Here is a 13,388-nt window from a genome sequence, read left to right as displayed (position 1 = left end):
CAATGGGAGGCCAGACGGTGGCCTGAGCTTGTGTAGACTGTGAGTGTGTGTGTGTGTGTGTGTGTGTGTGTGTGTGTGTGTGTGTGTGTGTGTGTGTGTGTGTGTGTGTGTGTGTGTGTGTGCGCGCGCGCGCGCAGTTTCCAGCGTGGGCCTAAGGAATCTGCACAGGAAATACTGAGCAAGAGCAGAGCAGCTCGACTTGACTCAAACCCTTGTGGTGAATGAAGCCTGCCCGGAACAGAAGACGACGTGGCACCAAACTGAAGCATTAAAGATGGCTGGGCCTGGGCTTGCCCTAACCCACTAAAACCTCATTGCTTTTTAAACAAACTGTTCAGCCAGAATTCATTACTTGTTTCTTCACAGGCTCAGTGCTATTGAATAAACTTCAGGAGAATTGCTTGCACAAGAGAGTGTGTTGGAAAGAGAGCTTATTGATTTTTTGTATTTTATATCCATACGTTTTTTCATGTGCAAGTCTTTCTTGACAAATGTATTACCTTCACGGGGATCAATAATGTGTCTGGTGTGTATTGATCTGCTTCATAGCATCACAGCTGAGAAGGTGTCTGTCTGTAGTTGCAGACAGCTACCCGAAGATCAGCAATCATATCATGTTAGTGCCTGCCTGTCCAACCAGTCTTCCCACAACCAGAGCTACTGTAAACGTCATATACTGTAGCTGCAAGTCAGTGTACAAACAGAGTAAATGCTTCAAAAGGTTCTTCTGAGTATCCAAACTTTTGCATTTTCCACTCTTCATTTAAGCCAACGGAAAACTTTGTGATTCTTGTGTGCATTCATACTGTGCAGTAGGTTTACTTTGCTTCAGATGAAGGAACATTTCAGGCTTGACATTTATGCCAAGTCAAACGCAGAACAAAACACAGGAGCAATTTTTAAATGCATTACTTTTTTATTTTTTTAATGTTTTTTTTAAAACCTTTTCCACTTGAAGTCCAAGATAGTAGAAATAATGCTCAAACTAGAATTTCCCCATGCTCACACAATAACACACTCACATACACACACGCACACTCAGTCACACCAACAAAATACACTTAATGCTTAAAAACACCAGGTGCTTCAACCACCCCAGAATAAAGCTTTCATTCAACCAGTCCTTTTACAACTCTTGAATACAGAGATCCAGACTAGAATAGAGCAAAGACCTGAATCTCGTACAACTTTTTGTTTTCCTTTAAAATCTTTTAAAATCCTTTCCACACACGTTTTCCTTCAGCCCTTCAAAAACACAGCACACTTAAGTGAATTATGTGGCCAGAAATACAGTTAAAAATGTGTGTTCCCCGACTTGCACTAATGAATCTTAAGTACAACTTGAATACACTATAGTTTTCTCTCGACAGTGAGAATGGTCATTGGTATACACATGAGAATAATTACATCTTTATTTGTAACTCTTAAAAGGCAAAAGTAATCTCTTGTTCTGGTTTTACATTGTACTGTACCTTCGGATTAAACACACACACACACAAACACACATTCACACACTCTCACCCACACACACGCAAACACACGAGAGATACATCACTACTATTATTGCTTGGTTTTGTTTCCTCACACTGCATATGAGTCTCACTGTCTGTATGTTTTCTTAAACATCAAAAAATAATAATAAATAGAGAAAATACCAGGCTCATACGTACATATTGGATTGCACTTCATCGGCATATAGACCCCCAAACCCTACTACAAACTACCGTCAGGTCTAGAGCACTGTAATACCTTTCTGATTATATGGAAAAGTGATTACAAGTGTGAGCAAAAACAAAACAAAAAAGTAAACAGCAAGAACCAATTAAGTACAAAAAAGGAGAGGGAAGAAAAAATAATAAACAAACAATGGAATAGTGACAAAAGCACTCAATTCTATCACACGAGGCAATCACAGATTGCAAATTGTCGAGGCTGCTGGAAATCACAAAAACAAACAAAAAAATGCCCATAAGTTTCTGAGAATCAGGACAACGCGCTCTCTTTTTCAAAATGTTCAGCCTAGTTGCTGCTACTCTGTCTGGACGCAAAAATGGAGAATTTTTGCATTGCGATTTTTTTTTTTTTAAAGAACTTTTTAAAAGAAATCGTTTTGCTCCATTTCATGAATGGGACAGAGTGAGAGTTGGATGAACTTTGGCACCTTGCCTTTCGGTGCGAAGGGAGGGAAAAAGGGAGGAGGAGAGGAATTTGGGCAGGCTTTCTTTCTTTCTTTCTTTTGCAGCCCATGTGCTGTGCCATGGCTGAGTCTCTTTGCAGGGGCGTACCCATCGAAGGCAAAAACACTAAGCGCCCTGTGCCTACACTGCGCCCATAACCAGCTTCCTTCTGTTGTTCCTTCACGTTGGCACAAACAAAAACTAAAACGTCAGTTTGGAAATACTTCTGGTTTAAGCTGTACTGTTTTTGCCTTTCGCATCTTTTATTCTCTTCTCAATAAATGAAAATAAAAAAACAACCCTCGAAAACGAACTAAAGCACACAGAAAACAGACATTTTTCTTTCACAGATCTGAAATGTTTCCCTTTCGTTTTAGATTCCAGCAGAAAAATAAAACACACACACACACTTGTTCAAACACACAACTCCCACGCTCAACATTAAGCACCGCCGTCTATCGTTTCCCCTTGTTGTCCACCTTCACCTTACCACCATCTGAGTTTTGTTTTTGTTTTTTTTGTTTTTCCCCATCCCCCAAACCCATCAGCTGTTCTTCTCACAGCTAGGTAGCCGAGCCAGCCGCAAGTTCTTCAGCTACTGTATCTGAGCAACCACCATTTAAGCACCCGAACAACAATTGTCAGGCAACTGATGAGGTTCTCAGATGTGTGTGTGTGTTTGTGAGAGAGAGAGTGTGTGAGAGAGAGAGAGAGAGAGAGAGAGAGAGAGAGAGCGAGAGAGAGAGAGAGAGATAGAAGGCCAATGACGTTGGGAGCTGTATGTGTGCGTGTGTGTGAGTGTGTGTGTGTGCGTGTGTGTGAGTGTGTGTGTGTGTGTGTGTGTGTGTTCAGGAAGGCAGGGTTGGATGGGAGGCAGTGATGGTGGTATTGGTGGCTGTGGTGGTGGAAAGGACACAGAGGGTCGTTTTGGCCACACAGAGGAGTTGGTGGAGGAGGAGGAGGAGGAGGTGTGCACAGGGCATGGCACTAGTGGGTCAGTTCAGAGTGCTGCTCCCCTCCTTTAAATCAACCAACAGTTCTCTTTCTCAAGTCTCTTTTTGCTTGTCTTTTCTTCTCGTTTTTGTTTTCATCATACTTGTTTTCTTTTCTTTCTTAATGAGCAACAATGAAGAAGAAGAAGAAGAAAGGGGGGAAACAGGAGTATAGACAAGATGAGAGGGAGGGTGTGGTAGGTGGGTGGGTTGGTTGGTTGGTGGGTCGTTCTTCCAAGGACTTGAAGTGCAGCCCATTTGCGGGGTTCCTAAGCAGTCCCGTTATATGGAGACGATGGAGAAGGAGGGGAGGGGGCGATGGGGTGGAGGGACACCAGGACCACTGGTGAGGTCTCAACCACCCCACCCTACCCCACCCCATCTCGTCCCGTCCCGGACCCCTGCCTCTGCGAACTTTGACCTTTAAACTCTACCGTCTTGTCACCTTAGTCCTTGTGAGGTTTCTCTGCGGAACCCTGCAAGATGACAAAAAGAGAGAGAACACAAACACAAAACTTAAGAATGACCATCTAAGAATATAATAGTCAATAATGTTTTTTGTCACAAAGGACATTAGTCCTAGACATGCATATAGCTTCCACAATACAGATTACAGGCACTGACAGTGAGAGTGTGAGGAGAGAAGCGGGGAGAATTCAAAACCATGCGAGACGTGTGCGAAAACCATAAGTGAGCAACTCTGTCCAAGTTAAAGTGTCACACACCATGTTACAGGTTTTGCATACCTAGAAAGATTACAATTCGGCTACTGAAGTCACCCAGGTCATGTTAGACAAGACAAGAGAAGCACGTGTCTTTCTGGGACTTTTAAAAGAAGCTCAAAGAAGAGCTCCAGTTGCAAACACGTAACTCCTATGGCAGTGAGCAAAATCTCAGACGTTATCACACACCCTAAACCAGGGGTATTCAATTATATTTCAACGAGGGCCATTTTTTCAAATTCCTCCCAGTAAAGGGGTCGAACTATACGTACAGTATGTATTATAGTTGGCAACTGTCAATGAAACAAATATGGGAGACTTCATTGCAGTGGAGGGTCTGGGCGTCCTCCCCCCCAGAAAATGTTGCATTTCTTAGATGTAATTTCCTGCATTTTAACGTCCCGTGTCCCGTTTCAGCATGACAACAGAGCTCATACTTTATCTCTAAATTCCAAAAAACGATTCTGTATTTGAAGGGGCTTGTGGGGGGCCAGAACCTTGCTGTCCAAGGGCCGCATCTGGCCCCAGGGCCGCCATTTGAATAGCCCTGCCCTAGACAGTAGACTCCTAAACCTGCTGAGCAATCGGTCACGACGTGCATTGCCTGCAGACTGCCTGGTGCCTTGGCGTCCTATATACGTACGTATACGTATGGAGTTATAAAAAGCACAGCTGACTTCAGTGGGACAGTAAAATACGAGGTCACGCTTCAATCCATAGGGAATGATATGCCCTTCTCTCCCTCCCTCCCTCCCCCCCCCCCCCCCCCCCTCCCCCCCCCCCCCCCCCCCCCCCCCCCCGCCCCCCCCCCCCCCCCCCCCCCTCTCTCGCTCTCTCACAGAAGGAGTAAACCATCAAGCAAGCTTGTTCATCTTGCATCCTTTCCCTAACACATTAGGGATAAATCAAGAATACAGAAAGCATGGTATGGGGCAATAAAAAACAATGTCGGTTCAACTGATTTTGCAACAACAACAAAAAAGACTTGGAGTTGCCAGAATAGCCCACTGGATACCACGTCCTACCCTGATATTGAGTATGCACTCTGATTAGCCATTCCAACCAGGAAATCAGTTTTTGGCTGCAAAATCGACAGTTGAAGAATGCCTCATTTGGACCCCATGCTTATATACAGTCGTTTGGGTAAAAATATGAACTGGTGCCTCCGAAGTCTCCACTCTTGGCATCATTGCGCGGTAATCAATATCCCACTGCTTCAATGGGGGCCAAGTAAATCTAGGCCACAGTTGATACTGTTAGGAGTGGCGTCTTCTTTGGACAGGGAGGGAAGAGAGAGCGAGAGAGAGAGAGAGAGAGAGAGAGAGAGAGAGAGAGAGAGAGAGAGAGAGAAGCATAATGTTTCCTTGCTCAGGAAGCAAGCCACTGACTGAGTCACCGTTTATTTTCAGAACCAAAGTAAAGCAACGTCGGCATCTTATGTAGCTCTCTCAGTTCCTCCAATTCAAGGACCATCCCCAACGCAGTTCCTTTCAGTTGACCACAAGAAGCAGAAACACTCAGTTCTGTTCTTCAAACAAACATGTTTTGACTTCTTCAGATGAATACTTTCAGTTCCTGCTGTACCTTGACCCCCTTTACTAAGCATACACTGGAGTACATACTGTGCATATTGCATGGATGAGTGATGAGGTTGTTTTTTTTTTTTTTTAAAGCTCATCGCAAGCATGTATTTGACTTTGTGTGTAGTGACAACAAAAGACACTCCAGTCAATTCCAAGACATGCAACTCTAATCCAGTAAATTCATAAATTAAATTGAAACATGTAATAAGTAAATAAATAAGTAAATGAATGAATAAAATAAAATCCTATTTTCGCAGTATGTAAACCTACTGGGTAGGCTTTTGCCACTTCCACCCCTGACTGCCCTCTCCATTAACCTGGCTCTCCAAACAAAAACACCCCCTCCCCACTAGGAACAGGAGCTCAGCTCGCTAGCCTTTGGGCATCTGCGGGGGACCTTGGCACAGAGCACCATTTTCATGGCCTTTCAAGACCACAACAAACAGGCCCTGTGGGAGGAAAAGAGGAAAAGAGCAGAGTGGGAGGGCAGGAGGATGGGCGAACGAACGAACGGAGAGGAAAAACGCCCCACTACTACCAGCCCCAGAGAGAGAGGGAGAGAAAGAGAGAAGGAGAGAGAGAGAGAGAGAGAGAGAGAGAGATGACCTGTGCCAGTGATAAAATGGCAGCACAGGCACAGAGACACAGACACAGACGTGGGAGTGGAGTGGGGGGGTAAGCGATGGTGGCTTGAATGGTGTAAACAAAGCCGTCCCGTTGCCTAGGTCGGGGAATATTAGCATGAAAAACAACATGCGTAATCTGCTTTCAGGCACCCTCTGGTTTGGGGCTGGGAACAGGGAACATGGGGCCGCGGTACAGGACCCAGATTCCATCAGAGACCAAGAGGGCCAGACATGACTCACGCTTAGATTAAGTTGCTTTTTTTTGTTTGTCTGTCTGTTTGTGCGAGTGCTTCTGTGTGTTCTGTGTGTGTGCACGTTTTCCCCCCCTCTGCAGGCTGAGGAATGAGGGTGGTCTAGGTCTAGGTAACAATGAACTATAGAGCTATACGATGTGGCTTCCTTGAAAGTAATTACACACATGTTAAACACTAAAGAAAAGAGGAGCAAAGTCACTGCCCTGCCTCTTCTTCGCTTTTTTGAACTGGAACAGTTCTCAACTCATTCTTCATTCTATGCAATGGGGCTTGCATTCACTGTATTCACGTCTGAAACACGTTTCTCCAGTTCTTTTTCAAGTCTTCCTCTTAAGTCATTGTTTCACCAAAAAAATTGAGTCACTTCAGGACATCAGGATAAGCCGCCCTTTTGTGTAAAGGAGGAACCACCTTCAACGACATCCGCCACTATTAATCTTTTAGCTGTACAAACATGTAATTTGGCACTTACAAAAAGTGAGGGCGAAAAACAAACACGAGAATCCAGACAGCTGAACAGCCTGTACAGGCCAGAGACAGTGGGAGATGCAAAACAACTCCTGACGCGTTTCACTGAAATGAAACAAACAGTTTCCTCAGGCTGTGCCACGGTGCTCCTACTGGCGCTACGAAAACAAATAGAAAGAAAATCCCTTAAAGGTGTGCTGGCCCTCCCCAGTGGGCAATTGCCTCACTACCAGAAGCCTAGGAGAACATCCCAACACTAACCCCTGCAGTTCAGAAAAACCTAACAGCAAAATGTTCCGTAAAGCAATTCTGATTGCTCTATGTAACGTACTGTACAATCGCATGGCGGAACTGAAAATAAAGCTCAGCTTGACTTTTGACTTGCGTACGGAGCCTCTGAGAACCCCTGCAGTTCCCGAAAAGGCCCAACGTATCCTCTTACATTCAGTGGGCCATTGAAGTGGTCATTAATGCACCCCAGCCTCCCAGCTTCCCACTACTAAAGGGTCATGTAATATCTCCATCTGTGGGCGCCGTGGCTCCCCGCTGAGTGCCAAGAAGAAAAAGAGAGAGAGAGAGAGAGAGAGAGAGAGAGAGAGAGAGAGAGAGAGAGAGAGAGAGAGAGAGAGAGAGAGAGAGAGAGAGAATGAAATCTCGTGCTAGCTTAATGACAGAGGAGAGGAGAGGAGAGGAGAGGAGAGGAGAGGAGAGGAGAGGAGAGGAGAGGAGAGGAGAGGAGAGGAGAGGAGAGAGGAAGCAGGCCTTTACCATAGCTAGCTGCCGTCCGATGTTTCCCACCGTCACACCTCCTGAGAAGAATATGCAGGGCAGCCAGGAGCGCACATACAGGAAGTCTGGAGAGGTGTACCTACAGAGAACGGAAGAAAACAAAGATACGATATTAAATAAGACATGTCCACATCATTGCGAAACTATTCGCTGGTTCCCTTTCCCCCACATCGTGAAAAAGGGAAAAAACAGCAATAAGGGGAAACTGAGAGAGGAATATGAAAACTGGGAGAATGAAATTTAAAAAAAGAGACGCACAGATGAAGTGATGTAAAGAGACAGATCAATAGTAAGAGGAAGCATTAAAGATTAATGCTGGACATAAAAGGACTAGTCTTCAACCCCCCCCCCACAAGTCTCTCTCTCGTACGGTATGCTTTCATTTCCCCTTGATTTCTCTACCTCCCCCATTCCATTCAGAGATAAAGAGAGAGTAGTGCGAGTGTGCAAGTGAGAGAGTGAGAGAGAGAGAGCGAGAAAGAGAGGGAGAGACAGAACAATCTAGAGGAGGTGGAGAGAAAGAGAGCAAGTGAGAGAGAGAGAGAGAGAGAGAGAGAGAGAGAGAGAGAGAGAGAGAGAGAGAGAGAGAGAGAGAGAGAGATTTCGAGCTGGTTTCTTTATGTGCTGGCTTATACAATCACCAGGCTCCTCCGCACCACAGGATGTTTTTTGAGCAGGGCTGTGTGTGTGCGTGTGTGCGTGTGTGCGTGTGTGACAGGTACGAAGCCGGTAATTGGTTGCACCCCCACCACACACACACCATTTGCAATCTCTACCCCGCTACACACATTCAGGACTCCTGACTGGAAAAATAATGACATACACCTTCACGTTCAGGTTCTGTTGCATCTTGGCAGCCCTAAGACTGAGCTGTCCAGTCAGAGAGGATAGACTGTGGTTATTGACTACCCAAAGAGTAAAAGTAGAGTGTAGATACTTCATTAGTCCTGGGGAAATTTAAGACTAACCTAAATCAAATGGATATCATGGGCATTGTTTTACTAGCTGCATTTTATGCAAGCCAAGAAGTGCAGGATGTACATCCTGGTGTGTACGCCTGCTGTTTCAAATTCCACAGATTTACAGTTAGCCCTCTCAAACTCAATATGTAGAGGTGCAATTGCAATACAACAGGATATGAAATGTGGTAGTACATTGTTAGTTACAGGATATTTGTGACATTTACTCCTTTTCTGCTGAATACGTAATATCCTTTGGGACAAACAACATATGTGGGCTACAACAATCTGTTTCATCTGCAATCGACACATATGACATGTGTGATGTTTGATTTAATTGCTTTAATTGTTTTGAGATTCAGAATCCCAACGTGGCTAAAAGTGGGTTCAATGACACTCGTTTTCTTTTTGAACATTACGTTCATCGATTCATGATGTCAAAGAAGTACGTAGCCATATCCCTTAACAACACCTAGTATGTGCATATAAACATATACGTAAATAACTCAGTGGTACGATTTCATTGCTTTAGTTGGTGATTCCAAATCTCAATGTCATTGCGGGTACAACAACTAACTTCTAACTTCGTTATTAACACTGTTTACAGTTTGGTTTGGCAAATCCAGATGCCAATGAAGCACACATGTCACTAAATGAGGATAAAACAACACAAAGTATGTGGGTATCGGAGATGTCAAAAGTAAAAGTAGAAGTAAACAAAACTTCCAACACAAGTAACTTCATGGAGTAATTCTGTAGACCAGTGTAATGTCATACACTAATTCTGCAGTGGTTGGATCAAGTTTTTGGTGGGTTTGCTTTTTAAGGTTATTCTTTTTTTTTACGCAACAACAGCTTATCTACCTCATTATCTACCGCAGAATAACTGGTGTAACAGCCATGTAATAGCATGCGCTAGTTTTGTACTTAAAACCATGAATTCAATTCCTCTTTTACTTTTGACACCTCTGGCGGGTATAAACAAACAAGCAAACAAACAAACAAGCACTCACTGGTAGACGCCGTTGTAGACGAGGAGCTGTGTGATGAGCGTGGCCAGCAGGGCTGTCGTGATGCCCAGGCCGAAGCCACTCCTGGAGCGGTCAAACGTCCACCACAGGCCCAGCGACAGGGCCGCCAGCGTCAGAGACAGCTGCACGTTGTTCGCAAAGTCCAGTTTCTGAGAGAGGCGGGAGTTAAGGGGGAATAGCAAACAAACACCATAGCAAATATACACTGATGTTCACTGCATGCAAGTCATGCTTTGCAGTATTTGTTGTTCTGTTCTGTTGTTCTGTATATTTCCTGTGGACTTTGTATCTGCTAGTGATGTTGGCTATGATAATGTCTTCGTTTGAAAGTCACTTTGGTATAAAGCGCCTGCCAAATGCAATGTAATGTAAATATATTTCTAAGCAAATTAAATGTGTTGGGGCTTGTTCCTTACTTCATGTCACTGGCAGATAACGACAGGCCTTGTGTGCCTCACTTGCTGAACAAAATTCCCCCATTGGGGACAATTAAGTTTCTAATTAACTAAATTAGACACTGACCGTTTCCGTGCATGCACGTCATGCTTTACAGTATTTCTATGTGTATGACAAATGAACAACCAAAACATCCTTGATGATACCGTGAAATGGTCAGATATAACTGGTACTTTAGACTTACATGGACCATTAGCAGCAGCTGAATAGGCCAAACTGTCTTTGAGATTATATTGACCATGACAGGCGTGCTTGTGTGTTTACAACTGACAATCTGGAAGCTAGAAGACACTTTAAGGACATAGGCCCTCACTTTTGAAGTACTTTGGCCCATGTCTTGTCCATGCTATTACGAATTTGAAAGAAAATGTATCCTCATGTTAACATGACTTCATTACTATAAAAGACCAACAATATTTGAAAATTAGGTGAAACTGTGTGTGTGTGTGTGTGTGTGTGTGTGTGTGTGTGTGTGTGTGTGTGTGTGTGTGTGTGTGTGTGTGTGTGTGTGTGTGACCCCTGTTTAAAAGGCCACCAGAGAGCAGAGACAGTAAAAGGATACAGCACTGGCATGGTTGATGCCCACAAACACAGCGATGCAGCGCATCACGCTGGCCCACTCCCTCTTGAATTTGTGGGGCTCCCCAAGATGTCTGTCCAAGCAGGGGTAGAGCAGGCCAACCACAGCTGAAGGAGAAGACAGAGAGAGGAGCTTAGGCTTATATAATGCTTACCAGTCTTCACATAGTGTTAATAACCGAACATTAAGAGCATTTTTCAGTCTATGTCATTAGTGCACTCACTACCTAGTGCAGTAACACTACAGTAAAATAGCAGTTTTTATCATTTAGGACCGGGTGATGTTTTTTATATACATACAAGGGACAGTGATAGATCAAAGAGAGTAGGAAATATGCTTATGTTAGGGATGATTGACTGAGCAACTCGTTAACAGTTCACAATAACCAAAAATGTTTGCTTTCGGGGAAATGGTTTATGTTCTGCACATGTTGGAATGTTGTTCCAACATATGCAGCTGTTTATCATCTACTAATGGTGCTGATGATCTCTGAAGAATTCACCTAGTAGCACAAGTTTTCCAGTGGGGGAAAGGTCATGCTATTAAAATAATTCTGCAAATCCTTGCAATCCGTTTCTACTAACTGGTTGGGCCAGACAATTAAAAAATGCATCCCATCAGGGAATTTTAGCTCACGCTGTTTTGCATTTCAGCTGTTGGTTATGTCGCATTTTATGTTGTACAAAATATTTCTACTTTCGTTTCACAGACAAAGCAGACGGTAGCTCGCCCATGACGCTATCGCTCTGTGGAATGTGTGGGGGGAAGGGTGAACAGCACAATTATATATTTATTTACATAGCACACGACTTCCGTGTTTCTCTTTTTCGGCAAGTGGCATGTTCGGCGCGACAGCCAATAACGTGCCTCTCTCGCATCTCACCCGTTCTACAACGGCCAATGAGAAATAAGCACACCCCGGATGACCCTACATGCCAGGCTGTTTCCAGGGCAGCGAATGAAAATGGGCGATAAATTGGCTAGCTACTATCCAGCGAAACAAAACAAGACACCCCTAAAAGCGGACTTTGAGACTCATTGCATAATGAAATGAACAACAACAAGCGGACCAAACACGATTTCTTCCAGATAGCTGATTAGCGAGCTAATGATGGGGCAAAGTGTACGAAAGTTTGCCTGATGGCTATGGTTAACTATGCTATGGCCGCCTGACTCCGCAAAAGGCATCGCCTACTCCCCTCCCCTCCTCTCTGCACTGGGGACAAACATCCTTTGTCTGATTCAGCACCGTAGATTTTATTTTCCTTATAAATTAGTGTACTATTACTAGTCAGTAGCCGTGATATAATGTCTTTAACGTCTAGAAAAAATATATAAGGGCTTAGCCGTACCTGCTGCTGTCCCACAGCTCGGTGGGATCCACCAGGCTGACGAGAACAAAGTTGTTATCACTTCTTCGGGGAACAGAGTGACGTTCCTTTGTATTTGTAGTAAATTCAGCACCAGCGCTAGAAATACTCCGACGGTAAACAACACAAGCCCCCGCCGTATTAGGTTGGCCGACTTGATGCTGTGGATCGACCCATATGCATGTCGCATAACGGAGGTGATGATGGACATCATTTCTGCTGCTTTAGATGAAACCCAACTGGCACTCGACAGGTCTTTCGTTTTCATCCGTGATGCACAGGAGCAACTCCAACAGTGTCCTTCAAGTCTTGGCATTTGGCACTTCAGAGGGGAAACAAGAAAAGGAAGACAACGGTCATGTCATGACACATTTCATTCAACTTCACAATGCAAAATAGCCATCCGATAGCGATACCCTATTCTCAATACCTCCAAAACACTAAAGCGGCTAGTCCATTTCCCAGGCTGTGATCACGAAACGTTACAAGGTTAACAGCCAATGTGATATTTTAGACATACCACGGTTAATCCTACACGGTCCTCGTGGAGGATTAGGCCGAGTGAGCACCACAGGCAGCTTCCTTGGCATTACCTACCGTGATCACCAGACAACAGCGTCCTCTCTGTCTGTTGCGATCCTGGCGTCCGCGGCTAAGCAGCACTACTGATACCTGAAAAATAATTCTCAGCTGTGGCCACTGTTTGCGCTAAGACTTAGTCATTGGCGTATTTGGTCACATCATCGTTTTAATGAGGTACGAGAGAGGGAAACAACGCTGTTGGCTGTTTCATTCCTTAACACAAAGCTCATCTCTCGGGCGTGCTTCCTCTGCAGAAAACAAGCGCGCTGGTGTCTGGTGAGTGGGAGCTAGCCAATGACAAAGCGGCGGGCGATATGACGCGACATACACACCACCTCCCCCCACATCCACGCGTATTCCTTTCCTGTGCTGAGTGTTCTTACGCAGATTCAAAGCAAATGTGCTGTGGTGTCAGTCACGTAACTTTTCAGAACTAACTTATAAGGGCAGATATACAAGGGCAAGTCTAATAATAATATAGACTGCAATCCATTCGGCTTTGCTGTTATGTCATGAGTTTGTGCATGGAGCGGTTTAGTTCTGCCTGTGGCCACTTTATTTAATTTGAACAAATGATTAAAAAAAAGATTCAGATGAGGTTAATACAAATGCAGGTTTAACTGGTGATTCTTTCACAATGTAGTCTAATGATTATTTAACCTATACTAGGGAAGTGAAATAGGTCTATCACCTGTTTGGCCGATAGTAAACTAGCCATGGGAACAGGGTCAGTGGCCCAGAGTGGCGGTGCAGTGGCCAGTGGGTGTTGCCTGTTCTCTGTTGAACATACATCTACTTT

At 44.4% G+C, this 13,388-nt stretch overlaps 1 protein-coding gene across 1 annotated transcript; it reads right to left on the bottom strand.

Annotated features, from left to right (window-relative positions):
• Nucleotides 1-896: 896 nt before the first annotated feature.
• On the bottom strand, nucleotides 897-13,152 carry insig1 (insulin induced gene 1). The gene is made up of 6 exons (XM_063207077.1): nucleotides 12,605-13,152; nucleotides 11,990-12,329; nucleotides 10,620-10,744; nucleotides 9,584-9,750; nucleotides 7,591-7,690; nucleotides 897-3,645 (listed from the first exon to the last, which is right to left on the bottom strand). Exons 2-6 carry the CDS (start codon nucleotides 12,321-12,323, stop codon nucleotides 3,616-3,618), a joined length of 756 nt encoding a protein of 251 aa, XP_063063147.1. The 5' UTR covers nucleotides 12,324-12,329; nucleotides 12,605-13,152; the 3' UTR covers nucleotides 897-3,615.
• Between the last annotated feature and the right edge of the window lie 236 nt (nucleotides 13,153-13,388).

This window comes from Engraulis encrasicolus, chromosome 9, assembly GCF_034702125.1.
Source record: "Engraulis encrasicolus isolate BLACKSEA-1 chromosome 9, IST_EnEncr_1.0, whole genome shotgun sequence".
NCBI classification, from domain to species: Eukaryota; Metazoa; Chordata; class Actinopteri; order Clupeiformes; family Engraulidae; genus Engraulis; species Engraulis encrasicolus.
The sequence above is the reverse complement of the archived record's forward strand: the minus strand, read 5'-3'. Positions and strand labels throughout refer to the sequence as shown.